Genomic DNA, 27,153 nt, shown 5'->3' on the forward strand with positions numbered 1-27,153 from the left:
GTCTGTATGCCTTGTCCTATAATACCAGGCAGGGGAAGCATTGTCCAATGAAACATGAGTATCCCACAATATAATTAAACAAAAGAGATGTAACCATCTTATATAAAGCCCATTTAAATATACCAATTTTATATGCTTTCATCTCAATTCTGTCAACTTTTATACCTTTAACTTTAACTTTCATTAAGATCCAATCAACAAGCTTTTCTTACAGGAGGAGTTCTAAAAGTTTTTCTTCTTTTTGTTCCCTGTCCATTTTATCTATTTTTATATAAAAGGCTGTGGGACCCCCAGAGTAGGGTTGAGCCAAGTAACTTAGACCCTTTGGCCTAACTGTTGCCCCCAAATAATTGCTGGTCAGGTATCGCAGTGTACATTTTTTTCTAGCCCCTTAAAAATGTATTTTAAAACTGGGGTAAATAGGATGGACTTGTTTGGCTTTTAATGTTGGGGACCAGTAGGGGGTCCCTTTTAACCTTAGGTAGTGTAGTAATATAAAAATCTTGTGTTTTAATCACAAATGTCCATTTTATTTATCCCATTTTAAATTACTATCCAGAGATTTCTTTATTCAAGATAATTCCTTTTAAAATTTCTACCTTGTTGGAAATAGTATCTAGATTTCCTTACAGGATTTTTCCTGTTAACATTAATTATTCTAATGCTTTATTAGTATCTGTGAGACCCATTGAGGGGGACCAAAGACCACAAATGAAGCTTCCCAAACCAGTTTTTCTGTTTTAAATTAAAGAAGTTCTTAGGTTAATCATTAGATATATTTTTTCCACCTTTAATTTGACTTGTTTTTATAGGTACCAGTAAAATAGCTGTTTATGAGAGTGCTCTATTTTCACCAGTTTGTTAGTTTCCCCAATTTTAAAAGGATCCAACATTTGGCCATTAATAAAATGTATATGTATTAATAGTGATTCAAACCACTAAGATGCAAGAGGTTTCCCCACAAGAGAGTGGGGGAGGATGTCACATAAATAAAATGCAGAGAGTTTACTCTCAAAAATAGTATGACAGAGGTCAAGTTTTCAAAACACGTACATGTACATTCACACAGAACTTCCTGAAGATCGGGTTGAACATTTACATCTCAAAGACACAGAGAAATGCACGTTTCCCCCAGAAAGCCTTTGTTTAAAGCCAGAATTCTGAAGATATTTTTACCAAGCCGACTTTTTAACTTTCATTTAACTTAGCTGTGTACGTGATAAAAGAGTCCTTCATTTTTTAAAAATATTTATTTATTTATCTGTTATTTTTGGCTGCATTGGGTCTTCGTTGCTGCACAAGGACTTTCTCTAGTTGTGGAGACCGGGGGCTACTCTTCGTTGTGGTGCAGTGGCTTCTCTTGTTGCAGAGCACGGGCTCTACGTGCACAGGCTTCAGTAGTTGCAGCACATGGGCTCAGTAGTTGTGGCACATGGGCTCAGTTGGTCTGTGGCATGTAGGATCTTCCCAGACCAGGGATCGAAACTGTGTCCCCTGCATTGGCAGGTGGATTCTTAACCACTGCGCCATCAAGGAAGTCCCTAGCCCCCTCATTTTTATGGCAAAATTTCCTTTAATTTCCAATTAAGTAAATACTTTTGAGGTTTGTACGTACATTAACTTGGCTGGGGTATTAGTTGGAGGCTGGCAATCTGTCATTCCTTTTTCTTTTATTTTGAAACCTTTATTTTCCCATTCTGAAGTCAGTTTGTTGAAATAAAATTGCTAGTGATGATCGTGTGGTGGACCAGTGTACTGCTTGAGAGCTTAACTCCTCTAGGTTTTGCCCCCTCTTACATGTCTCAGGTGTCTCAGGTGGCGTATAAGACCACCACGGGTGCTCAGGTCGAGGAATGGCCAGTTCTTATTTGGTCCCCGGTTGAACAGGTTGTTAATTAAATGAGTGGGTTTCCCTATAGGGACAGTGCACGGCATGAGGTCTTGCCTCCACCATTCCTGCAAGTTTCTCAGTCGCCTGAGAAAGCTGTTGCCAGGAGGAAAGAGTCCCTTTGATTTCAGATGCAGGCAGCAGTAAGCAGTAGCTTGCAGCAAGCAGCAGCGAGCAGTAGCTGGAAACAAGATCTTGATTCCTAGTTCCCAGACTGGGAGTCCTAACCACTGGACCACAGGGGCCAGTGGCTAGGGCCTGGGTCCCTAGTTCTTGCCTGCCTTGTCAAGAATGAATTCAGGTGAGGAGGCAGACGGTAAAGAGAAAAGTAAAAAAGTTTATTGGAAAAGCAAAGTACACGCGGAAAGACATGCGTGCAAGCTCAGGGAGAGAATCCCCAGAGTCGCGCCTTTGGGGAGTTTAAATTCTTTATAAAAGGGTAGTCTTCTGGGTCTTTGTCTTCTTCTTGTTTTGAACCCAGGGTTAATTTGCCTCTGGACCCTCCCCTGGGTGCACACGCACCCCTCAATTAAGATGGATCCTATGGCAAAGGCCTCTGGGAGAGAGATAGCAAGACATTATGGTCTGGCATCCCCTGCCTTTTTGACCCCATGCAGGCTTTTACGCACACGTAGTGTCTCCCTTGTCCCAAAGATGGGGAGTGTATGACCTCTTGATCTCTTAATAGGGTTTAGCCACTCTCTGTCCCTGCCATAAAAGTGTCCAAATGTCCAGTAATTTACGCTATTTCTGTTGCTGTTTCTTATATTGAGGTGCAAATCTCAAAATACAAACAGGAGTCTGGTCATAAATATGCAATCCGGAGCACAGTTGTCTCTTGTCTTAGGAAGTGTAAACAGGGAGCTGGTAATGGATGTCCGGCTTAGAGCTCATCTTCTTCTCACCCCAGAGGTGTGAACAGGCCAGTTATAAGTGCCTAGCCTGGAGCCCACCTATCTCCTACCTCACCTTCTTGGGAGCTCGGAAGCTCTCATAAGATTTCATTGTTTTTGTTTGTTTGTTTGTTTGTTTTGACAAACTCTATTAAGGTAGCCAATTCAAGGAAAAACCATAGGCCAGTCTTCCCCCTAATAACTCAGTCCCACCTTACTCAGTGTTTAACTGAGCAGTCTTCCCTCAGTCTCTAGACTGAGGATAACCACTCAGTATTTAAACTGAGTCTTTGGACTTCCCTGGAGGTGCAGTGGTTAAGAGTCCGCCTGCCGGTCTGGGAAGTGCTCATTGGTGTGAGCCCTCCCAGAGTCTGCCATTAGCCCCACCAAAGAGCCTGTAAGCTCCAGGGCTAGGTAGCCTCAGGCCAAACAACCAACAAGGTGGGAACACAGCCCCACCCATTAGCAGACAAGCAGATTAAAGTCTTACTGAGCTCTGCCCACCCAGCCCTACCCACCATCCGTCCCTCCCATCCAGAAGCACCCACGAGCCTCCTAGATAGCTTCCTCCACAAGAGGGCAGACAGCAGTATCAAGCAGTATCAGCAGTATTTTGTCTTGTGGAACTGAAAACCACAGCCCCAGAAAGATAGAGAAAATGAAAAAGCAGAGACTTTGTACCAGATGAAGGGACAGGATAAAACCCCAGAAAAACAACTAAATGAAGAGGAGATAGGCACCCTTTCAGAAAAAGAATTCAGAATAATGATAGTGAAGATGATCCAGGACTTTGAAAAAAGACTGGATGCAAAGATCAAAAAGTTTGCCAAAGACCTAGAAGAAGTAAAGAGCAAACAAACAGAGATATGCAACACAATAACTGAAATGAAAAATACACTAGAAGGAACCAATAGCAGATTAACTGAGGCAGAAGGGCGAATAAGTGACCTGGAAGACAGAATGGTGATAATCACCGATGCAGAAAAGAATAAGGAAAAAAGAATGAAAAGAACTGAAGACAGCCTAAGAGACCTCTGGGACAACGTTACACACACCAACATTTGCATTATAGGGGTCCCAGAAGGAGATGAGAGAGAGAAGGGACCCGAGAAAATACTGGAAGAGATTATAGTTGAAAACTTCCCTAACGTGGGAAAGGAAACAGCTACCCAAGTCCAGGAAGCGCAGAGAGTCCCAGGCCGGATAAACCCAAGGAGAAACACACCAAGACATATAGTAGTCAAATTGACAAAAATTAAAGACAGAGAAATGTTATTAAAAGCAACAAGGGAAAAACAACAAATAACATACAAGGGAACTCCCATAAGGGTAACAGCTGATTTCTCAGCAGAAACTCTGCAAGCCAGAAGGGAGTGGCATGATATATTTCAAGTGATGAAAGGGAAGAACCTACAACCAAGAATACTCTCCAGCAAGGATCTCATTCAGATTCAACAGAGAAATCAAAAGCTTTACAGACAAGCAACAGCTAAGAGAATTCAGCACCACTAAACCAGCCCTACAACAGATGCTAAAGGAACGTCTCTAAGCAGGAAACATAAGAGAAGAAAAGGACCTACAGAAACAACAAAACAATTAAGAAAATGGTAATAGGAACATACATATTGATAATTACCTTGAATGTAAGTGGACTAAATGCACCAACTAAAAGACACCGACTGGCTGAATGGATACAAAAACAAGACCCATATATATGCTGTCTACAAGAGACCCACTTCAGACCTAGGGACACATACAGACGGAAAGTGAGGGGATGGAAAAAGATATTCCATGCAAATGAAAATCAAAAGAAAGCTGGAATAGCGATGCTCATATCAGATAAAATAGGCTTTAAAATAAAAAATGTTACAAGAGACAAGAAAGGACACTACATAAAGATCAAGGGATGCATCTAAGAAGAGGAGATAACAATTATAAATATATATGCACCCAGTATAGGAGCACCTCAATACATAAGGCAAATGCTAACAACTATGAAAGAGGAAATGCAAGGCAGAAATAGAGACACAGGTGTAGAGAACAAACACATGGACGCCAAGTGGGGAAAGCAGGGAGGGTTGAGGGGAATGAATTGGGAGATTGGGATACCAAATTGTACACTCTAAATATATGCTGTTTATTGTCTGTTAACTGTATCTCAATAAAAGTTCTTAAAAAAAAAGAGTCCACCTGCCAATGCAGGGGATGTGGGTTTGATCCCTGGTCTGGGAAGCATGCCACAGAGCAACTAAGGCCATGCACCACAACTACTGAGCCTGTGCTCTAGAGCCTGCTAGCCACAACTACTGAGACCGTGTGCCACAACTACTGAAGCTTGCATGCCTAAGAACCACAACAAGAGAAGACACTGCAATGAGAAGCCCATGCACTGCAGTGAAGACCCAGTGCAGCCTATAAATAAATAAATAAGTTTTACACTGAGGACAACCCACTTGAGCAGAATCGTCCCAGTGCCTTTCACTAAGGATAACCTGCTCAGTGCCTTAACCGAGCAAAATCTTCCCAGTCCTTTGACTGAGGATAACCCAGGTACCTCTTCTGGAAATCAAGTTTCAAGGATAACCTGTTCCCCCACCGAATAAAACTTAGGATCATCAACCAATAACGGGAGATCCTAGAACCAGGAAAGACTCACCCAAATTCATCTGAACTTGCCGAGGCGGCGGATGGGCACAAGAAGGCTCTGCTGGTACCAAGGCTCGGAATCCTCGTAGAGTTCAGGCAAAGGAGAGGAATCTGCTCTGGTCCCTTCTTTTGTTGCCATAACTGTGGACTTAAAAAAATCATTCACAGCCCAGAAGCTGAGAGTTATGTTTTATTCAGCAGGAATTTTTAGGACTTCAAGCCCAGGAGACAGCATCTCAAGTAACCCTGAGAGAACTGCTCCAAGGAGGCGATGGGGGAGAGCCAGGTTATACAGAAGCTTTGCAACGAAGGGCAGGTAGTGGGGAACATCAAAAGATTATTGTTAAAGAAAAGCAGATATCCCAAGTGCTTTTCTATGTATGGGAAGATGTGAGAGTCTGGGCTCACTGAAATCATTCCTTTGATGTGCACATCAGCTATCTGAGGCCAGTAGCCTGTATTTTCACATCCCCAGTCTCCACAGGGCTCACCATCAGGTGTGGCTGCAGTCTGATGGCTGCTGATGGCAGGTGTTCTTTCCTTCCTGCGTTCCCTCAGGGCTCACCAGCTCCCACTGGAGCGCTGCGAGTGCTGATGACTGTGACATCCTTTGTTTACTGATACGGCAGGCAATGTTCCATTTCTCAGAACCAAGAGGTTAGAGCTTTATCCTAAAACACGCTTCTTCACATGTGTTGACTGAGCCATTCGGGATGTGACAATGGTTATTCCTTCCATAAAGCACAGACTTCCTTACTGCTATGCACTGGCCAGAGCCTGACACAGACTATGGGATGCCTGTGGGTTGAATGGTGGCCCCAAAAGACATGTCCCAGTCCCAGTGCCTCAGGATGTGACCTTCCTTGGAAATAGGGTCTTTATAGTTGTAATTAGTTAAGATGAGGTTACCTGGGAGTAGAGTGGGCCTAACTCAATAGGACTGGTGTCCTTAGAAAAGAACACACATGGGATTTCCCTGGTGGTCCAGTGGTAAAGAATCCGCCTTCCAACGCAGGGGACACGGGTTCAATCCCTGGTGGAGGAACTAAGATTCCCCCGTGCTGTGGGGCAACTAAGTCCACGTGTGACAACTACTGAGCTCAGGTGCTGCAATGAGAGAGCCCACATGCCACAAACTACAGAACTTGCACACTCTGGAGCCCGCATGCACCACAGTAGAGGAAAGATCCTGCATGCCTCCATGAAGATCCCACGTGCCGCAACTGAGACCTGACACAGCCAAAAAAATTAAGAAAATAAATATTAAAAAAAGAAAAGAACACACATGAAGACAGACACAGGAGGAAGGCCACATGAAGACAGAGGCAGAAAGTGGAGCCTTGTGTCCACCGGCCAAGTAGTGCCAAGGACTAGCGCCAGTAAAACCCGAAGCCAGAAGTGGTAGGGTTCGACTCAGAGTCGCAGAGGGGGCATTTGCTTCCGCTGAGGGGGCCCCTTGGCGTGTGCCCATAGTTCAGCATTACCGTGAACACAGCCCATGTCTTGCCTTGCCTCCTGCCTTGTCCCCCGTCCACCCAGGGCTCCGGAGGGAAGCCCTGTCACCAGCGGCTGTGATATCTGGGCAACCCATGAGAAGTGCCTTCCAAAGCTGCACGGGTGGAGTTTAGCCTGAGCCTATCTCAGACACGACCTTCCTGTCATTGTTTCAGTAGTCTGACCTCTGTCCCTTTGTGGAAAGTCACTCACCCAGTCTTCCAAGACAATGGAGCCACTGAAATCCTTAGCATGTTTCCAGGTGCCGGCCGCTTCCCACCTGTCCCGCTGTCCATCTGCAGGAGGAGGACGGGTGTGGCACGAGCTGCGTCTCCAGGCGCCCACCCGGCCCTGCTCGTGCTGATGTGCTCTCAGCCAGACTGTCGGGAGTGCAGGTTGTAGCTCTCATGTCCTCGCTGCTCGTTGCGGGTGGAAGGCAGCCCTGGGGACTTGCTGCGACCTTTGTGGCTGATGCTTGCCTGCAGTTGGTGCTGGGTTGACTTGGTGTTCACCTGGAGGAGGTGGCCTCCTGCCAGCCATGCTATGTGGGCAGCGACTGTCCTCTCTGTACAGGTGACTGCCCAGCCCCCAAGCTGGCCATCCTCAGAAACCTGGGGAGCTTCCAAAACACACCCCTCTGCTTCCCAGCAGGACCTATGAGGCCCGATGCCCTAGGGGTTGAGCTCCAGAGGGCGTGTCTGTGAACAGGCCCCTGGGGAGAGTCACAGTCAGCCAGTGGTCAGGCTTGGAAGTACCAGTGTTCCCAGGAGGAATGGTGGGGCCAACCCTGCCCTCAGGGCTCACCTGTGGTCCTGGGGGCTCACAGCAGGTGGTCTTTGCATGGGTACCTTCTCTAGGGCACAGAGAGAAAACAAATGCCTCTTTTTTGTTATAATCAATGATGGGTAGATGCCTGCTCCTGCTCCCAGGCATCTGCGAATGGGAGCTGATGTGGCAGTCTTGACAGAGAGCTGTGGCTTCCAGGCCAGCCCTGGGGAGGGGCTTAGGGTGCGGCTCAATTTTCTGGCTGACACAATGGAATGAAGTTCTGAGTCTTACAGATAATAGCAAAACACCTGCATTCCCCCTACAGGGCTTTAATATTGTGAACAGGTTAAGGATGTGACCACCTGGTAAGACAGCAGGTGTTGGTGGGTAGCGGTTCGTGCTGAGTTCTGCAGAAGTGAGCCCTTGGCAAACACTAAGTAGGAGCAGCGGGAGAATCGTCATACACTGCGCAGACAGGCAGCCTCTTGGCCGTAGCCACATCTTCCTCCTCCCTTGGCACTAGTGTGGCCTCGCTTGGCACTAGTTCCGAGCATGGAGCCTCAGCAGGACCATGGTGATCACCCCGCAGAGACCAAGACACCACCGTTGGGCAGGCACTGCTAGGGCAGAGACGCAGCCATGGCTGCAGGGACAGAGGATTTGCCTTGCCACTGGGCTGCCCTGAGGCTTTGAGGTGGATCCTGTTGTTCCAGACGAGGAAGCCAAGGCCCTGTGAGGCGTGGTCCCTGCCCTACGGGTGGCAGAGGGAGAGTGTGAGCAGCGCCGGCCAGCTGCACACTCACAGCCCTGACCGCTCTGCTGTCCGCCTGCGCAGGGGAGCAGCCTGGGGCTCTGCCTTGGAGAACGTGGGAAATGTCCCAACAGGCACAGAGAGGGAGGTCGGGTGTTGGCAGGAGGAACAGCGGGGCCAGAGCAGTGGCTGGAAGGAGGCAGAGCAGGTGCATAGCAGAAACAGCAGTGGCTTGAAAAGCGGGGACTATGAGTAATAGCAGAAATAGCTTCATTTTGGAAGTAAAAGTAATATATGACCACCACAGAAATTTTACAATTTTAGTTCAGTATACTGCTCTCTGGAATCAAGTGGGCCCAAGGTTCACCCCAGCTCAACTCCTGCTTGGCTGGATCTCTCGGGTCCCCCATGGTGCCTTAGCGGAAAGTCAGTGACAGCTGTGTCGTGCGCTTGCCCAGTGCTGCGGCTGAGTGGAGGCCGGATGCATGTCTACCATTGACATGTGCAGTCAGGTGGCCCATGGGAGCTCACATCTCCATTTCCTCATCTGTATGATGGATCCCCCTGTGCGCGCTTGGCCCACTGCAGGCGGATGTGAGCTCGGCAGATGTGAGCCAGCGTCGCTTGGTACAGAGAAGAGAACAGATCGTGTCTGTCTGACGTTCAGATATTTTAGTGTATTTCTTTCCAGTCACCTGTACCTCCGTATCTCGTGTACGTTCCTGTGCACATAATGTTTTCATATAGCTCAGGTCATGCTATATAATGTTAATTCTCCTTTAAAGTTTCAGTAAATGTTTCTCATGTGATTAAAATTCTTCAAAAATGCAACTTAAATGGTTGTGTACTTTATTGTGTGACCATGGCATGGTTTACCTAGTCATTCTCTAGCTAATGGACATTGAGATCATTTGCACAGATTAATGTAATGCTGCACAGGCATGTTTTTGCGTCTCTCTGAACTTGGTTATTCTTTTTTTTTTTTTTAATTTTCTGGCCACACCTCACAGCATGTAGGATCTCAGTTCCCTGACCAGGGATCAAACCCGCACCCCCTACAGTGGGAACGTGGAGTCTTAATCACTGGACCTATAGGGAAGTACCTCTCTGGACTTGTTAGAAGTTCACGTTATGTTCGCATGGTCTCAGTCTCTCTCAGCAGGGCTGGTCAAAGCCCCTCAAGAGCCTGGCTGGTTTGCTCTGCTGGTGAGCAGGGACCAGTGAGCAGTCAAAGTTAGAAAGTCTCAGATGGGACCTGGGCCTTGAGTGGGGAGTGAGGATGTGCTGCTTCCTAGGGGAGGACTTCCCTTCCTGCCCATTTGGGGGTTAGTGTGCTGATGGGGCAGCTGTGGAGGAAAGAAGGCAGATGCTTTCTACAAGCAAATGTTCACAGAGGGCTGGGTTGTGCTGAGCCCAGACACAGAGAACTCGGCAAACCACAGGCTCCCTTCTCTGTCTGCACCCAGTTCTGTGCAGACAGTGTCTGAAGACGGCGGTTTCATAGAATTTGTCAGGTTTTCTAGTTGTTTACAGCCAGAAGGCAAGTCCCGTAGGAGCAGATCCCTCATGGTCAAAAGCAGAAACCTCCCTTGCCCTCATTTTCAAAGGATATTTTTACTCATTATAGGATGTGAGTGACAGGTGTTTTTTTTTTTTCTTTCTGTATATAGTTCCATTCTCTTCTAGATTTCATTGGTTCTTGTGAGAAGCTGGCGGTTTCTGGTATTTGTTCCTCCACAAGAACGTAACGTGTCTTTTTTCTCTGGTCACTTTTTGGCCTGCTATTTGGTTCTTTTTTTATATCTTCCATTTCTCTTTTTATGTTCATGTTTTTTTTTTTTTTTAAATCCTGGAGTATATTTATGGGAACTGTTTTAAAGTCCTTGACTGTCACTTAGCATGAAGTTTTCATGGTCCATCCATGTTATAGTGTGTGTCAGAACATCAGTCCTTTTAATGGTTAAGTAATATTTCACAGTGTTGCCTTTTGTTTATCCATCATCTGTTGGTAGACATTTGAGTGTTTCCATTTTGACTACTATGAATAACACTGGTCCGAACATGTGTGCAGGTTTCTGTGCAGATGTGTGTCTTCACTTCTCTTAGGTCTATACCTAGGAGTGGAATTGCTGGGTTGTATAATAGCTCTGCGTTTACTTTCTTGAGGAACAGCCAGACTGCTTTCCATAGCAGCTGTACTGTGTTACATTTTGCAGTATTAAGCCACTGCGTACCTTTACCTTTTACAATGTACAAGGGTTCCATTTTCTCCACATCCTCACTAACACTTGTTATTATCTGTCTTTGTTTAAAACTGCCACTCTAATAGGTGAATGATTTTTTTAAAATAAATTTATTTGTTTTTATTGACTGTGTTGGGTCTTTGTTGCTGTGCACGGGCTTTCTCTAGTTGTGGTGAGCAGGGGCTACTCTTCGTTGAGGTGTGAGGGCTTCTCAATGTGGTGGCTTCTCTTGTGGAGCATGGACTCTAGGCACACAGGCTCAGTAGTTGTGGCACACAGGCTTAGTTGCTCTGCGACATGTGGGATCTTCCTGGCCCAGAGATCAAACCCCTGTCCCCTGCATTGGCAGGCGGTTTCTTAAGACTGCGGCACCAGGGAAGTCCGAATGATGGGTTTTTGACTAAAAAAGGAAGGGTCCCCAAATTTCTCAATAAAAGTTATCTTTGAAAAACAGTGGTCTTGTCTTTATGAAATATAGATGAACAAGCTTTCTCATACTTCTGTCAACATTACGCACCTCCAGGACAGATGAGAGGGGGCAGGAGGATGTAGGCAGATGCAGCTGGCCTCAGATGCACAAGGGAATCACTGCTTCTTGGCTGTAACCATTTTCTTTTCTTTCTTTCTTGTTTTTCTTCTGTATTTGACAGATGCTTCTTAGGCATCAAGAAGAAGAAATAAGTAAACGTTTTCCATCTAATGAGATCCAGCAGTTACGAGAGCAGAACACAAGCTTGAGAAAAGTTATTGCACAAATGAGGAAAGAAATGGAAACTCTAAGTGATCAGATTCTTCCTTCTGCCCAGTTAGGAGGGGAGACCTCACAAACAAACCAGCCTGACCCAAAGGCAGCAGCGGATCCCGCCATTCCTGGTGAGCGAGGGGGAGAGGGAGGGAGGGGGAGGGAGGATGAGGAGCCAACTCTGCTGGGTCCAAAATAGGCTGCACTTGGAGTCTTACAAATGAACATCCCCTTTGATAGATTACTTCAAAGTATGCCAGTTGCTTTTCCTCCAAGGGAAGGGATCTTAAGTTAAATTTTTTATACATAATAAAAACTTTTTATTGATAAATGGAGGGAAAAAAAAATGAAGGCTACACACTTGACATACTTAAAAACCAGAGTCAGATTTGGACCAGGGGCGGGGTTGGTATTATGCTCTCCTGGAGTGGGCAGGCAGGGCTAGGGGAGCAGGCCTTTCTTCAGGGGAGAGTCCCCGCATCCCAAAGGTGGCCCTGCCCCATGCTGTTTGAAGCAGGGTCTCGAGGGGTGGTGAGCAGAGGGGCAGCGCCTGAGATGGCTGCGCTCAGGATGAGATCATCGCACCTGTGTGTCAAGGGTCGCGGAACTGAGAGAGGGTGGCTGTTTGCTCCTGATCATGGGGCCCCCTCCGAGAGCACGGCATTCTGGTCTCTGCTGGGGAGGGTGGCACGCCAACAGCATGGGACAGTCATGAGGGTTGGGCAGGGGAGGGCATGGGTGGTAGATAAAGGATGAGTGTAAACGTTTGTGCCTGTATGTTTACTGGATTTTTTTGGAAGATTATGTTCTGGCCCTTGAAGCAGAAATGCGAAATCTAAAGCATAAATTTAGAAAACTGGAGGAACAGCTAGAAGATGTGTTAGATCCTTCAAAGACGTCCTTGTCCTGTGCTGGCGCTCAGCCCAGTGTCCTGGCCTCCACAGACACCACCGGTGAGCGTCCTTGTCTCGTGTCGCATGCCCTGTCCACTGGCTGTCCAGTAACACAGCCAGAGGAGCTGTTACAAATATGCCACCCCAGGAGTCCCTTGTCCTTCTCCCAAGCCAGCCGCTATCCTGACTCCTCACCCTGTGGCTGAGTTTTCATATAAGTGGAATTATATATGTGTATTCTTGTCTGGCTTCTTTTGAGCGGCAGTATGTTTTGGTTGATGGTCAGACTATGTCCAGACTATTCACACCATTTCCTCCCCCGTTAGCGGTCGAGAGAGCCGCTGCTCTAGTTCCTGCCAACGTGGCACAGCCGGCCATCTCCTGTACAGTATATCCTTGTATCTTGTTTATTTTATACATAATAGCTTGTGCTTCTTAATACCCCACTCCTATCTCACCCTCCCCCTTTTCCTCTCCCCACTGGTAAGCACTCGTTTGTTCTCTATATCTGTGAGTCTCTTTCTTTTTTGTTATATTCACTAGTTTGTTGTATTTTTTAGATTCCACATATAAGTGTTGTACAGTATTTGTCTTTCTCTGTCTGACTTATTTCACTTAGCATAATGCCCTCCTGGTCCATCCAGGTTGTTGCAGATGGCAAAATTTCATTCTATGACCAAGGAGGCAAGAATATACAGTGGAGAAAAGACAGTCTCTTCGTTAAGTGGTGCTGGAAAAACTGGACAGCTACATGTAAAAGAATGAGATTAGAACATTCTCTAATACCATATATAATAATAAACTCAAAATGGATTAAAGACCTAAATGTGAGACCAGAAATCGTAGAACTCCTAGAACAAAACATAGGCAAAACACTCTGCCATAAATCTTAGCAATATTTTTTTGGGTCCATCTCCTGAGGCAACGGAAAGCCTTAATTTAAGACAAACTTATCTGTCAGTCTGTTCCTCTGTGGTTGGTCCAGCATCACAGGCTTGTTCTAGTCTCCGTTTTCATTACGCTTAACTTCCTTTTCCAACAGCCAGAAACCTGGCTCCGACGTCCTCCGTACGTCCCCTCCCTCGCATGGAGGCCTTCCCCCACGTGGAGGCCCCCCCCTTTGATCCGTCCCGTGCTCTGATGGACACGTCAGGCTGCCCTCCACCCTGACGCCCTCGCCTGCTGGGCCGCTGGCCCCCAGGCAGATCGCCCACAGAGGGTAACCTCTCACCACCCATCTGATGGTTTCTGGGGTCGACTGTTCAGGAAGGAAAGGAAAGGGCAGGCAGGACCTTCTGCCTACATAGGCATCTTGCCCCAAATAGTGGAAGTCTTATTTTTGTCTTTTCCAATGCTGATATCTTTTCCTTTTTTTTCTTGTATTATCTCTCTTGACTGGAATCTCTAGTATAATGTTGATCATAGCTGGCTTTCTTCCTGATCCCAGAGAAAACCTTTCAACACTTTACTTTTAAGTTTAATATTTTTTTTTTTTTGGTCAGATTAAGGAAGTTTCTTGCTATTCCTATTGTAATATAAATCTATATTTTTTTTTGTCGTGATTCTGTAAGTTTTTGCTTAATGTATTTTGAAGGTTTGTTGTTCAGTGTACGCATATATACATTTAGAATGGTTATGTTTTCTTGGTGAATTGACCTGTATATCATTACGTGATGTTCCTCTTCATCCTGGCAGTTTTCTTTGCTCTCAAGTCTACTGTCTGATGCTAATTCAGGCAGTCTAGCTTTTTTCTGATTGGTGTTTGCATGTGTATCTTTATTATCCATTTTCTTTCTTTTTTAAATAAATTTATTTATTGGCTGTGTTAGGTCTTCTTTGCTGTGTGTGGGCCTTCTCTGGTTGCAGCAAGTAGAGCTACTCTTTATTGTGTTGCGCGGATGTCTCAGTATGGTGGCTTCTCTTGTTGTGGAGCATAGGCTCTAGGCACGCGGGCTTCAGTAGTTGTGGCACGTGGGCTCAGTAGTTGTGGCTCGCGGGCTCTAGAGGGCAGGCTCAGTAGCTATGGCGGGCTTAGTCACGGGCTTAGTTGGTCCGCGTCATGTGGGATCTTCCCAGACCAGGGCTTGAACCCGTGTCCCCGGCACTGGCAGGCGGATTCTTTTTTTTTTTTTTCTTCTAATTTTTTTTAAGAACTTTTATTGAGATACAGTTAACAGACAATAAACTGCATATATTTAAAGTGTACAATTTGTTTTTTTTTTTTTCTTAGCAACTCATCTTTATTGATTCTTTTTTTTTTTTTTTTTGGAGGGGGTACACCAAGTTCAATCATCTGTTTTTATACACATATCCCCATATTCCCTCCCTCAACTCCCCCCCCCCCTCGAGTCCCTCCCACTCTCCCCGTCCCAGTCCTCTAAGGCATCTTCCATCCTCCAGTTGGACTCCCTTTGTTATACAACAACTTCCCACTGGCTATCTATTTAACAGTTGGTACTATGTATATGTCTGTGCTACTCTCTCGCTTTGTCTCAGCTTCCCCTTATTAGTAATGTATATATGTCAATCCCAATCTCCCAATTCATCCCACCCCAACCCCCAACCCTGCTTTCCCCCCTTGGTGTCTCTACATCTGTGTCTCTATTTCTGCCTTGCAAACCAGTTGATCTGTACCATTTTTCTATATTTTACATATATGTGTTAATATACGATATTTGTTTTTCTCTTTCTGACTTACTTCACTCTGTATGACAGTCTGTAGATCCATCCACGTCTCTACAAATGTCCCAATTTTGTTCCTTTTTATGGCTGAGTAAGATTCCATTGTATATATGTACCACATCTTCTTTATCCATTCATCTGTTGATAGACATGCTTCCGTGACCTGGCTATTGTAAATAGTGCTGCAGTGAACATTGGGGTGCATGTGTCTTTTTGAATTATGGTTTTCTCTGGGAATATGCCCAGTAGTGGGATTGCTGGATCATACGGTAATTCTGTTTTTAGTTTTTCAAGGGACCTCCATACTGTTCTCTGTAGTGGCTGTATCAATTTACATTCCCACCAACAGTGCAAGAGGGTACCCTTTTCTCCACACCCTCTCCAGCATTTATTGTTTGTAGATTTTCTGATGATGACCATTCTAACCAGTGTAAGGTGATACCTCATTGTAGTTTTGACCCGTCCATTTTCTTTTAACCCCCCTCCATCATTACATTTGAAGTGAATATCTTGTAGGCAGCATGTAGTTAGGCAGTTTTGAAATCTATCTTGTGATACTTTAGCCGATGTGTTTAGAGTGTTTGCACTTGATGTAATTGTTGCTGTGTCAGGAGCCAAACCTGCCATTTCATGTTTGTTTTTTGTCCCTTGGTTTCCTGTTTTCTACCTCTGCTGGGTTACTTGAACATTTTTTAGTGTTCAACTTTAATCTAGTTTTTCAGTGTATCTCTTTGGGTACTTTTTCTAGTGTTTGCTCCAGGGATTACAATATATTTACTTAATTTATCACAGTCAACTTGTGTCAACACTTTGCAGTTTCAAGTGGAATGTGGGGATCTTGGCACCAGTCAGGCCCCATCACCCCCTTTATTGTTGCAAATACCACCCCTCTGTACATCAAGAACCACATCAGACAGGATTCTCATTTTTGCTTTCAACTGTCAAGCATAATTTTAAAAACTCAGGAGGAAAGGTATGGTCCGTTCTTTACCTAGATCCTTGCCCTTTCCATGACTCTTTCTTGATTCCAGTTTCCTTCTGTCTGAAGCACTTCCTTCAGCAGTTCCTTTACAGCAAGGCTGCTGGTGGCAAACTCTTGGTTTTCCTTCATCCGAGATGTCTTTATCTCAACTTCATCCCTGAAGGGTATATGCACTGGTATAAAATTATGAGTTGACAGTTCTTTGATTTCAGCACTTAAAATATACCATTTTCTTCTGGTGAGAAATCAGATGATTGCTTCTGATGAAAAGTCCATTGCCTTTGAATCATTTCTCTCTACTTGCTCTCAAAGGTTGTCTTTAGTTTCAGAAATCTGATTATGATGGTCTGGGCATAGATTTCCTTGGCTTATCCTTTTGGCATTGAATCTGATGGTGTGTTTTTGCCAAATGTGAGAAGTTTTCAACCATTATTTCTTCAAGTATTTTTTTCAGCTCCACAGTTTTTCCTTTTGGGACTCCAGTGGCAAGAGTGTTAGAGCTTTTGCTATTCTCCTCCAGGTCACTGAGGCTCTGTTTCTCTGTTTCCAATCTGTTTTCTCTATTGTTCAGATTGGAGAATTTCTATTATGTCTTCAGGTCCACCAATTCTTTCTTCTGTCGTCTCCGTTCTCCTATTGAGCCCATCCAGTGAGATTTTTATTATGGTTTCAGTTCTAAAATTTCCATTTTGTTTTCCTTTGTAATTTTTATTCCTTTGCTGAAACTTCCAGTATACCATTTGTTTGAGAGTGTATCAGATTGCCTGTTGGAGTTGCTTTAATCTGTCATCTTGGTATTGTCTTTTTTTATTCAAAGTCAGATTTTCCTTGTTGTTGGTATAATGAGTAATTTTGGATTCTGTCATGGACGTTTTGAGTGTCATGTCATGATTCGCATTGAGTCTGTTTTAATTCTGCTTCTGTTTTATCAGAAGCTGTGGGGGTCTTCCTTTTCCTGGACCTTGGTTCCTAGTCTGAGCTCAGTGGTATCTCTGGGTCATGGCTGCTCCAGCACCAAAAGGGAAATACAGGAAGTAAAAATGCCGGGAACTCATGGTGGATCATCCCTTGATTCCCAAGGTCCCCAGCCTCTCTGCCTGCTTTTCCTCACTGTTCTGAGTCTCCTCATCTGGCTTGGTGTGTGGAGTCCAGGGCTCTTAGCTGTAATTAGGGAGAGGAGTGGGTAGAATGCACGTATTCCTCTTGTCCAGAATGAGAAGTTTAAATTGGTCTTTGGATGTTAAACCAACCCTGCATTTCTAGAATAAACTCAACATGTGATATATTCTTTTGCTAATATTTTATTTTTATAAATTTATTTATTTATTGGCTGCGTTGGGTCTTTGTTGCTGTGTGCAGGCTTTCTCTAGTTGCAGTGCGGTGGCTTCTCTTGTTGCAGAGCACATGCTCTTAGGTGCGCGGGCTTCAGTAGTTGTGGCACATGGGCTCAATAGTTGTGGCTTGCAGGCTGTTGAGCGCAGGCTCAGTAGTTGTGGCGCACAGGCTTAGCTGCTCCACAGCATGTGGAGTCTTCCCAGACCAGGGCTTGAACCCGTGTCCCCTGCATTGGCAGGCAGATTCTTAACCACTGTGCCACCAGGGAAGCCCCCTTTTTTGTTAATATTTTATTGAGAATTATCATGTTTATGTTCATGGGTAAGATTGTCCTGTAATTCTCCTTCCTCATGATGTTCACGTCAGGTTTTGGAATCAGGGTTATTCTGGCCTCATAAATATGTTGGAAGATGTTCCCTATTTCTCTGTTTTCTGAAAAAGTTTGTATTAGACTTATGTTCATTTTTCCTTAACCAATTGGTAGACTCAACTTTGAAACCACCTGGGCACAGAGTTTTCCTTGAAAGTTTAAAATTTTTAGTTCAGGTTTTTTCACAGTTATAGGACTATTAGATTTTCCTTTCTGTGTGTCATTTTTTGATGTTATAATTTGCTAGAAAATTATCTATTTCATTTAAATTTTCAAAAATTTGGCATAAAGTTGCTTATGGGAGTGTATTCTCCACAAGTGTTCACAGCCCCCAAGATCTAAGGTAATAGCCTTTCCATTTGCTATATTGTCTCTGTCCCTTTTTCCTGCTTAACCTCACCAGGGACTTAAAATTTTCAAAGAACTTCCTCTGGTCTTGTCCACTCTCAGTCTGTACGTTGTTTTCTGTTTCCTCAGCATCTAATACTGGCTTTGTTCTGTCCTTTCTTCTACTTTATTTACTTTTTTCCTTCATTTTTGAAATGGATGTTCAGCTCATTTATCTTTCATCCTTCCTTTCTAAAATAAGCTTCTATGGCTATAAACACTTTTGAAAAGACAGCTTTAGATGCATTCCTTAAGTTTTGATAAGCAGTGCTTTTATGATAATTCAGTTCAAAGTAATTTCTAATGTCCATTGTATTTCTTCTTTGACCTGTGGATTGTGTGGACATTTTCTTAATTCCCAGCCACAGGACTAGGAGGCTATGCAGGTTGGCCTCTACCAGACAGTAGCTGGTAAGTTTGGATTTTTTTTTCTAAAAAGACTCCTACTTTCTTGGCATAGGATTGTTATTCATGTGCAGCTCATCTCAGTCTTTGTGGGCACCCAGATGCATCTGCTCAGCTTTAGAATATCTTAACGTCATAGTGGACCAGCAGTGACAGTAGGCATCCTTAGGGGAGGGCAGAGAAGAACACACCCCTGCCCTGGACACCTCAGACATCCATCTCCGCAGAGTGAGGGCAGGCAGTTGGAAGATCCCCCAGGGCTTTAGGAGATGTGAGTCTGACAAAATCACTCTTTCTGCAGGAGGGGCTGTGCTGGTTGATGGTGCGTCCACAGGACTGGCGCTCAGGAGGCTAGGAGACAGGGCACATCTCCTGAGCTTCCTGGTGGCACGGCTCAAACAGAAGGTATGGCTGCCCTCTGATGCTAGACTATGTAGGTCTTCCAACTGAGGGCACTCCTGGGGTGGCAGTGAACCCCAGGAACCTGCTCTCGCCTCTCTGTGCCTCCAGTTCCCTGAAAGAAATGGGTTTTTGCGAGGAGCAGCTGGTTCATCTCTCGTGTCCCTAGAAAGCACACAGTGAGGACCTGGTAGATGAGAGAGGAGAGTCCAGGGCAGGAGGGGCAGTGCTGGCCATTGACATTCAGGGCTCATCTCTGTCCACCCAGGATATGCTGGGCGAGTCCCAGGACCTGTGTTAAATCCAGGCACCAAGTTGTGGCAAGAGCATGTACTCGTCTGTAATTCTGGATGCCTTGGCCAGTGCAAGCCTTTCAGTCCCCTCGGCCCTGCCTTCCTGGGGGATGGGTCATAACCAGATGCTGGACTGACCCGCTGCTCCCTGTGGAAGCGGGACAGCTGGGCAGACTCCAACGCAGTCCCACCCTGGCATGCCTGGGGCTGGTGTCACAACCTGTGCTTTATTGCTATTAATTGATGACATCTCTCTTTTTTTAGTGTTTTTTTAAAAAAAACTTCTGGTAAAATACACATAACATAAAATTTACCATTTTTGCATGTACAATTCAGTGACATTAAGTATAGTCACAATATTGTGTAACCATCACCAGGGTATATTCCCAGAACTTCTTCATCATTTGAACAGAAACTCTGTCCCCATTAAACACTAACTCCCTGTTCCCTGCCCCCAGCCCCTGGTAAACTCTACTCTTTCTGTCTCTATGAACCTGACTCCTCTGGGAGCCTCATATCAGTAGAATCAGGCAGTATTTGTCCTTCTGTGACTGGCTCATTTTACTCAGCATAATGTCCTCAAAGTTCATCCATGTTGTAGCAGGTGTCAGAACTTCCTTTCTCTTAATAACTGGTGACTATTCCACATTTCGTGTACTCATTCATTGGGTGGACACTTGAGTTGCTTCCGCTGTTTGGCTGCTATGAATGTGTTGGACATGTGTCTGTCCAAGTCCCTGTTTCAGTTCCTCAGAGTAAGTGTGAAAGAGTGAAATTGTTTGGTCACAGGGTAATTCTGTATTTAACTTTTTGGAGAGCCACCAAATGTTTCCACGTTGGCTGCACACTTTCTACCCCCAGCAGGTGCCCGAGAATCCCCATGTCTCACATCCTCACCAGCACCAGCTGCTTTCTGTCTTTTTGACTCTAGCCATCCTAGCGGGTGTGAGGTGGACCTTGCTATGGTTTTGATTTGTATTTTCCTGTTGAAAAATGATGTTGAGCATGTTTTCATGTGCTTATTGGCCATTTGTATGTCTTCTTTGGAGAAATGTCCGTGAATATCCTCTGCCCATTTTTAATTGGGTTGTTTGTCATCTTGTTGAATTGCCAGAGTTCTTTGTATGTTCTGGATACAAGTCGCTTGTCAGATATATGATTTGCAAACTTTTACTCCCGTTCCCTGGCATGTCTTTTCGGGATCTTGACAATGTCCCTGGGAGCACAGTTTTTACTGCTGGTTCTGGTGGGGTCACGCCGCCCTGTTACATTGTGACTTTTCTTTCCCATGAGGCCATTTTCACGTGTCCTTTGAAGTCCATAGTACATAGGTTACACCATCCTGCAGACTCTGGGTCTTCCATGGAACAGAACACCCGGCTAGTGACAGACATTGCTCAGAGCTTTCTGTCTTTTGTGGGAAGCAGAAATCAGAGACCTTATCTTGGCTGAAACTGCTTTTTTGCTGTTGCAATGCAGATGAACTCAATTACTTTTCTGTTTGTGGGATTACAAACCTACGTCACATATGAGGGGAGAGGGTCTTCAGATCCCTGCCCTTTCCCAGTTCTGCCCCACTGTCTAGATTTCACACCCCACCCCCACCATCCTGCAAACAGGAAATAAATATGTAGATAAGAGCTTTTAATTTTGTCTTGGTAATCATAGATGATTCGATTATCCTGAGGGAAAAAGTCTGCCTTGAAGTGTTTTTTGTTTGTTTTTGACTTAATGTCTGTTTATCAGAGGGCCACCTTTTTTCGTGTGTGTGACAGAGTAAAATATTCCTTATGAATTCTTTACAGGAGCCCCTCGAATAGAAAGATGATATTTTATCTTCCTGAGAATAAAATGGGAGCGTTGAGGGTATAGAGAAGTGTGTCTTTCTTGCTGCCTGTCCTTTTTTCCTCCTTATGTTAGGAGGGCAGATGTTGTCAAGAGAGGCAGCTGAAGGACGGGGCAGCCCCAGAGCTCTGGCCTGGACTCTGCTCGTGCATCTCTCGGCCCCAGGCTGTTTGTGCAGCCAGGACTTCCCTTCCTGCCCCTTCCTGCCCCTTTGTGCACCTCTGCCTTTTGATGGGCTTGGGCCTCCCCACCCCTGCCCATGGTTACTTGCACTTTGTCTCCACCTGGGACTAGGGCCCAGGAAGAGGGTTTTAAGAACTGCCGTCTAGATACCTCTGTGCATGGACTCTCCCCAACCCGCCTTGGGTCCAGTGTAGGCTCTGCTGCAGGTACCTACGTCCCCACTCTAGGGGCAGCAGGTGGAGCCACATGGGAGCCTGGTTAGGTGGGACTGGAAGAGCGGTGGCTTGGTGGTGGGGGTACAGGCTTGGGGGTGATTAAGCCAGAGCAGGGAGGCTTATCAGCATGTGTCCTTCTGACCTTTCTAGACTTTCTGCCATCTACTCCTGCCCTTCTCCTGCTTCGCTGTCCTCCCTGCAGATCTGTTCCAGACCCCATCCCAGAGCTGGCCTCCTTCCTAACGTTGTCTCTAAAACGGCCTCCCAGGTGCTGCAAGAACCCCTGGACGTGGACAACATCCAGCGAGAGCTTCCCCATGAGCTGGACCAGGTGCACCTGGAGGTTTTGCAGCTGCGGAAGCAGGTGGCTGAGCTTGAGAAGCATCTCGGGTCAGCCCGGAAGGAAGGCGGGGGTGCTTCAGGCAGGCAGCAACCGCACGCCCCAGACACCGTGGCCGTCAGGGTAGAGGTGGGTGCCCTGTGGGTGCTACGTGTCCTTTGTGGGACTGGTCTGGGGTGTGGTCTTGGCCAGAGGGAGGCCCGCCCCACCCTCCCTCTTCTTCCTTGGCTGGGCTGGCTCTGTCGGGGCTGTTCTCCGCAGATGCCATCAAGGGCTGCCACCCCACCCCCATCCTCCAGGTCCCTGAGATCTCGCATTTAAAACCATGTAGGGAGCCTATATACATGAAGAGGGCTGTTCTGTATCCTCTAACACAGGAGTCCTTGACCATATGCTTTGAGGGCCTGGGAAGCCCTGAAATGGATGCAAACTGGTGGCTTTTCCTTCCAAAAGACCCTCAGGGATGGACCCTGTGGTTCTCATGAGCTTCTCAGAGTGTTTGAGATGCTGCCTGGAGCACAGGCCACCAGGCCACCTGGTGTCCTGGTCCTGGTCAGGCCCTTGGCACCCATTACCCTCCAGTTCCATGGCTGGGTTTAAGCCAAGGTCCCAGCCCAGGGCAAGAGCTCTGCAGCAGCACGTTGTCCCCACACATCTGCCAGACAGGACACCTTCCTGCTTCCTGAACGCTGTGATGGAAATGCCGCAAAGAATGGGCTTTCTTCACAGGGCATCGTGTGACCTGTCGGTTACCTATGGTTACCTGCAGTCATAGATGGTGACCTGCTGCAGTCACTTGTGATTATATGTGATTGTATCTGCATTAGCTGCAGTGACCTGTGGTTACCTGTGTTACCTATGGTTGCAGATGGTGACCTATTCATAAACAGAAGGTTTTGGGTACAGTAGAATGATGACTGGAAGTTGCTAAGAGTCCTCAGGTAGAAGCCGCATCGATTGTATGTCTCCCAGAGGCTCTCATCCCACAGGCCAAGTTTTGAGAGTGATACTTAGGGACACAAGAGGGACCTAGCTCCAGGACCTACTGTTTGGGGCTGTGAAGGGCCTGGAATGGAGAAGATGCAGTCTAGGACACTGTGTAGCTCAAGGAACACAAGGGGGGCTGTCTGTGCCTTGGTAGGGGCAAACACGTGAGGCGTGCCTGCAGAGGGAGACGGGCTGGTGAGGGGGAGGCTGAGGGAGCCTGAGCCCCCTGGGGGCCCTGGAAGTGGGATATTGAACTCTCTGTGCCATTAGTAGGTGGATGCCGTCCCCAAGAGCCCCAGACCTCCCAACAGTCCTATAACCCAGGGGTTAAGTCCAGAGGCTCTGGGCCCAGCTGGGCAACAGATGCTGCTGGTGGGGATGTGTCTACTCTCCCCACACAGCCACAGCTGTTCCAGGTGCTGCCAGGGGCCGTAGCCCAGGGGCCCTCGCAGCTCTCCTGTTAGCCGCCTTCACATAACTCCCTTGTTTAGAGCGAGGGGAGAAGAAACCATGCAGATGAGTGGTTAAAGTCGAGGTATTTAATCCCTTGGCAGACAGCCTGGGAGCTGAAGCAACTTAAGGCCAGGGTGGGTCTTGAGTGAGCTCTCTGGGCCTTAGTTTCTGCACAGCTGCTAGGTTCCCACCCCCTTCTAGGTCTAGGCATCCTGTGACCTTGGTGAGATCACTGCCTGGGTGAGAAATTGGAGGCACAAGAAACCCTTCAGTCAGACCAGGCCCACGCAGGCTCCACTCGTAATTGCCCAGCTGTGTGCTGGGTGCTCAGAGAAGAGGATGCGGGCGCCAGGCTTCCTAGGCTGGGAGAGCCGGTGGTCGGGAGGGCCAGGATGCCTCTAGGGCACGGGTTGGGGTTGCAGTCCCCAGAGTAAATTCGTGGGTTACTTTAAACAGAGAGGTGTGCACACATCCTGGCTCTGTCCACCAGAAGCCAAGGGACAGTGGCTCCCAGGGCAGGTGAGCACACCCAGTGCCTAGATCACGTTCCGAACTTCCTGCTTTGCTGAGAGGAACCAGGGTGAATGGCCGATTCTACTGCAGAGACATGACAAGGATGCAGGAACCAGTGTGAAGGGCTCCCACTGACCAGATCCAGGCCAGTCAATCATGAAGTCAGGGTTATGATCTCCCTACTAAAATGGGGAGTTGCATTCCTGCTGATGCAAATAAACTGACAAGGAAAGGACGGAGAGAGGAAAACTATTCCTTATGCAGAATCTCCTCACAAGTTCTTATTGCAAAGGGAAAACAATAACTTTCCAGTGTGGCAGCCTGCAGACACCACTTCTGAGGGATCGGCTCCCATTGCCAATGCTGGGACAGACGGACGTCACAGGCCTCCAGACAGGAGAGGGACAGAGCTTCACTCCTGACTCTAAGCACAAGACCTTGGACAGATCCAGGCCGAGGGACACTAAACCCACAGCCTGTCCTGTTGAGAGCGTTCTGCTGGGGAGCTGGGACATAGAAGCCGTGCAGGATGCTGGACCCCGGGCAGGAGAAGCAGGCCATAAAGGGCGTCCTCTGGGCAGCTGATGGAGGTGCCTGTGGACTACGCATTAGGTCATAATGCCATGTCCCTGTGAAACTTCTGGTTCTTACAGCTGGTTATTAAAAGAATTTCCTTGTTTTCAGAAAAAAGAAACTGAAGGATTGGGGCATAAAGGGGTTCAGTGTCTCCAACTCACCCTCAGATGGTTCAGGGAGAGAAGTGTGTGGAGAGGGGAGGAACCACCAGCAGTGAGAAAGGGGTGTGGCCCCCAGGCCTTCCCTGCAGCTGCTCTGTGGGGGTGAGATCCTGCCACACAGAGGCCAGCCCCCCAGCCCAGAAAGGACCTGCAGACCCCGGAGGTCCCCGCAGTCATGGGAGACGCTGGGAGGCAGGCGGCTGCATCGTCACACTTTCACAGTTCTTGGCTCACCCAGGCCCCTCCCTCCTGCGGGCTGCTCTGCCCAGTCCCCAAACAAAACGGATGTTGGGCTTCCCAAGGCCTCCCCGCCCAGCACCTTGGACCACTAGGGGGCAGTATTGGCCAACTGGGTATCTCAGGTCATTATTAGCATTTTGTCATTGTGGGGAGAGACTTTAAAGTCATCAAAATAAGCTTCATCTTACCAGATGGGGCCCAGCTTAAGAGAGATGGGGCCCAGCTGCGGTCCCCACTCATCATGTGCAACCACGTGTAAAAAGAAAGTGGGCCATTCAAGATCAGGACTCCCCAGCCCTCAGCCCAGCCGTGCCCGAGCCAGCATCATTTCCTCGGCTCAGGCCAGGGGCTGTCTTTGAGGGGTGGCGGGCCTGCTTTTGAATAGATTTTTAAATCTCTAAGTGTTCTGAGGTTTGCAGAGTCTCTGTTTTCAGGATTGTTCTTTCCTTACTTAAAATAACACAAGAGAATCCCACAACGTGTCCCTGTAGAGGACCAAGCCTGGAGAAAGGGTGGCCCGGCTGGTCCCCCAACCCCAGGGCTGCACCCCTGGAGGCTGTGTGGCTTTCCCAACGGGGTCGGCCACCTGGAGCCTGTGCAGCCCTGTGTGTGAATCCACACGCCAGGTCTCCAAGACACAGCCCCTTGCTGGCCCTGGTCCTGTACCCTCGAGAGACCCTGAACTGGGCCTGCCTGAGGGCTGCAGGGCAGAGGCCTTTCTCTGATGTTCTCTCTGCTGTCTCATCTCCACACCCCTCTTCACGCCATACGTCAGGCATTGTGCTGGAGGCACCAGTGTACAGTCACTGTGGCTCCCAGGCCACAGGAGGGCATAGGTGCCTGCCATCCGTGGAAAGGCACACCAGGAAATGGGGCCAGGACAGGGTGTGCTGGTCTGTTCCAGGGACACAGAGCAGGTTCCTCGTTCTGGTGCCAGTTCATCTGGCTGGGACGGCACAGTGCGGCTTTTCATAGGTGTTGCCAGTAGCCATGCCTAAGTAGGCCACCTGCTTCCCTTGGGGCCTTGGACACCACTGGCTCCTCCTGGGCCCCTGCCTGGCACAGAGGCAGCCACACACATTCTCCTTTTTCCCTTTCTCTTTTCCCCACACCCACCCCATTCCAAATGCCGCTTTGGGTGGGACCACATATCTGTGTAGGAGCCACATGGTTGGAGCATGAGTCCAGACTGGGATAGCGGGAGCAGTGGTAGGATGTAGGGTCACATGGTGCTGCCTGGGCAAGGGGGCTCAGACCTCGGGTGTTGGCCCAGGGCAGCCTCCAGGCCCAGAAGCTGAGGCCCCAGGTGGCTGCTGCTCCCTCCCTTGGCCTTCTTTGCTTTCTCTCTGCACCTTTGTCAGGGTCAGGTTGGTTGGAAACCTGGGCTGGCCTGCAGGGGAGTCTGAATGACACGTAGAGAAAGTGACTGAGACTGGAGTCTGGACAGATGGAGCAAGAGAGGAGGCAGTGAGGGCAGGGGAGGCGCTGGAGAGGGGCCCAGGGCAGAGCGGCCCAGCAGCACAGATGTCCAGGGCCGGAGAAAGAGAGTAATGGAGGCCGGGTTCCCGTCACAGGCTACCCTTTGGGTCTCTGCCAGCCCCCTTCCACACCAGGCAGGCAGCAGGCACCCAGCATGTGACCATGGGGCTTGTGAAAGAGGTCTGATTACATGTGTAGCCCTCACGGGTCTTGGAGGCACCTTTGGAGCCTGTGCCTGGGTGCCAGCTGGCTCCTCATTGTCTTCACTGGAAAGACACAAAGGGGGGAGGGGGGCACAGAATAAGCAAGGGCAGGCGAGCCTTGGCCTGGGAGCCTTGAAGGCCTTCATCACACACACAGACCCCACCCCTACCCCTGTGAGAGAGACGGGACTAGGGTGAGTCATGTTGGAGGGACATCACCCAGTGGTGTGGGTTCTGGGACAGTCGGTCACTGGGTCAGGCAGTGACACCCACCATCCACACCCTCACTCCCCCTCCCTCTCCCCCCACCCCGGGCTCATCTGATGGCCTCTGCCATCTGGGTTTGTTCACAGGGTCCCGCAGGTGGAGGACCCGCAGGGACCGAGGACCAGGGGTCACAGCCTCCGCAGGCACTGTCTGTGCCCCGACTCCAAAGGAAGCTCAAGGAGGCGGCCAGGAAAATCCTGCGGCTGCGCCTGGAGAAGGAGCAGCTCCTGGAGCTGGGGAACCGGCTGCGTGCGGAGCTGGGTCACCTCACCGGTGGGTCCCCCCCACCCAGCATCGCCTGCCCCATGTGTGGCTGGGGATGTGGGCCACAGAAGAGCGGCAGCTGCGGAGGGGGAGGGGGAGACGGTGCGGGGGAGGATGTGAGGGGGAGGGCGGTGCAGAGGGAGGAGGGCGGCCTAGGCTGGGGGGGGCGGGGGCAGCAGGGAGAACAGAGCCGCCCTGTGGAGCAGCCAGGTCAGGAGTCGGGCACAGAGCTCAGCTTGATCTCTGCGGTGGGGGT

The 27,153-nt window shown here is 48.0% G+C and overlaps 1 protein-coding gene across 6 annotated transcripts in view; it reads left to right on the top strand.

Moving 5' to 3' along the window:
- Positions 1 to 27,153, top strand: part of CCDC57 (coiled-coil domain containing 57) — a 124,747-nt gene that overhangs the window by 42,482 nt on the left and 55,112 nt on the right. For 4 of the 6 annotated variants that reach the window (XM_057716546.1, XM_057716549.1, XM_057716550.1 and 1 more), the window contains 5 exons: positions 11,334 to 11,556; positions 12,226 to 12,378; positions 18,781 to 18,884; positions 21,683 to 21,883; positions 26,720 to 26,906. In XM_057716546.1, the coding sequence (XP_057572529.1) occupies positions 11,334 to 11,556; positions 12,226 to 12,378; positions 18,781 to 18,884; positions 21,683 to 21,883; positions 26,720 to 26,906 (868 nt within the window). The remainder of the gene's footprint in view (positions 1 to 11,333; positions 11,557 to 12,225; positions 12,379 to 18,780; positions 18,885 to 21,682; positions 21,884 to 26,719; positions 26,907 to 27,153) is intronic. The other 2 variants (XM_057716547.1, XM_057716548.1) reach the window with 2 other exon arrangements.

The sequence above is a fragment of the Hippopotamus amphibius genome, chromosome 17, assembly GCF_030028045.1.
Source record: "Hippopotamus amphibius kiboko isolate mHipAmp2 chromosome 17, mHipAmp2.hap2, whole genome shotgun sequence".
Taxonomy (NCBI): Eukaryota; Metazoa; Chordata; class Mammalia; order Artiodactyla; family Hippopotamidae; genus Hippopotamus; species Hippopotamus amphibius.